This window comes from Eurypyga helias, unplaced genomic scaffold (genome assembly GCF_000690775.1).
Source record: "Eurypyga helias isolate BGI_N326 unplaced genomic scaffold, ASM69077v1 scaffold27409, whole genome shotgun sequence".
NCBI lineage: Eukaryota > Metazoa > Chordata > Aves > Eurypygiformes > Eurypygidae > Eurypyga > Eurypyga helias.
Window position 1 is genome coordinate 10,678 of NW_010273099.1, and position 549 is coordinate 11,226.

General features: G+C 65.9%; 1 protein-coding gene across 1 annotated transcript in view; it reads right to left on the reverse strand.

Moving 5' to 3' along the window:
* Positions 1-182: 182 nt before the first annotated feature.
* The window catches only part of LOC104515408 (tumor necrosis factor ligand superfamily member 10-like), a gene marked incomplete at its 5' end in the record, with an annotated part of 762 nt that continues 395 nt past the window's right edge, over positions 183-549 (reverse strand). Inside the window, 2 exon segments of the mRNA XM_010159362.1 lie at positions 183-217; positions 220-549. The exon segment at positions 220-549 is cut by the window's right edge and continues 35 nt beyond it. Of these exon segments, the coding sequence (XP_010157664.1) occupies positions 183-217; positions 220-549 (365 nt within the window).

The following is a 549-nucleotide window of genomic DNA, read 5'->3' on the forward strand; positions in this document are numbered from 1 at the left end:
GCACAGAGGGTCCTCACAGGCAGCCACCCCCGTGCCCTCCTCCGGCTCATCCCTCGCCTCCGGGAAGGACCCCGCGCCCATCCCCTCGGCCGTTTGGCTCTCGTCCGGTTCAAATCGCTGCAGCCCCAGCAGCAGGAGACGATGAGCAGGAGCAGCGGGAGGGTGGGAGGTGGAGGGGGGTGTCACAGGTCGAGCCGGAAGGCCCCGAAGTAGCTGGGTTGATGGCCAAGGAGGAGACGGAGACGAAGAGCTCGTCGCCGGCCTTCAGCTCAAAGAGTCCCCCCTGGTAGAGAGCGTGGAGCCCGTAGTCCGCCTCGGGCGCCCAGCACTTGGTGCCGACCCCTTTGAGCAGGAGGATGGGTTGGCTGTAGGACGTCTTCCAGTTGATGCACTGCACGAGCTGGGGGACGGAGACGCGGGCGCTGGCCCCGTCGCTGGGGTAGCGAAAGTAGATCTGGGAGTAGACGTAGTACTTGCCCGCCTGGTTGACCCGCAGCCGCCCATCCCGGTAGGTGATGTTCTGCAGGTGCGAGTGGATGGTGCTGTCTT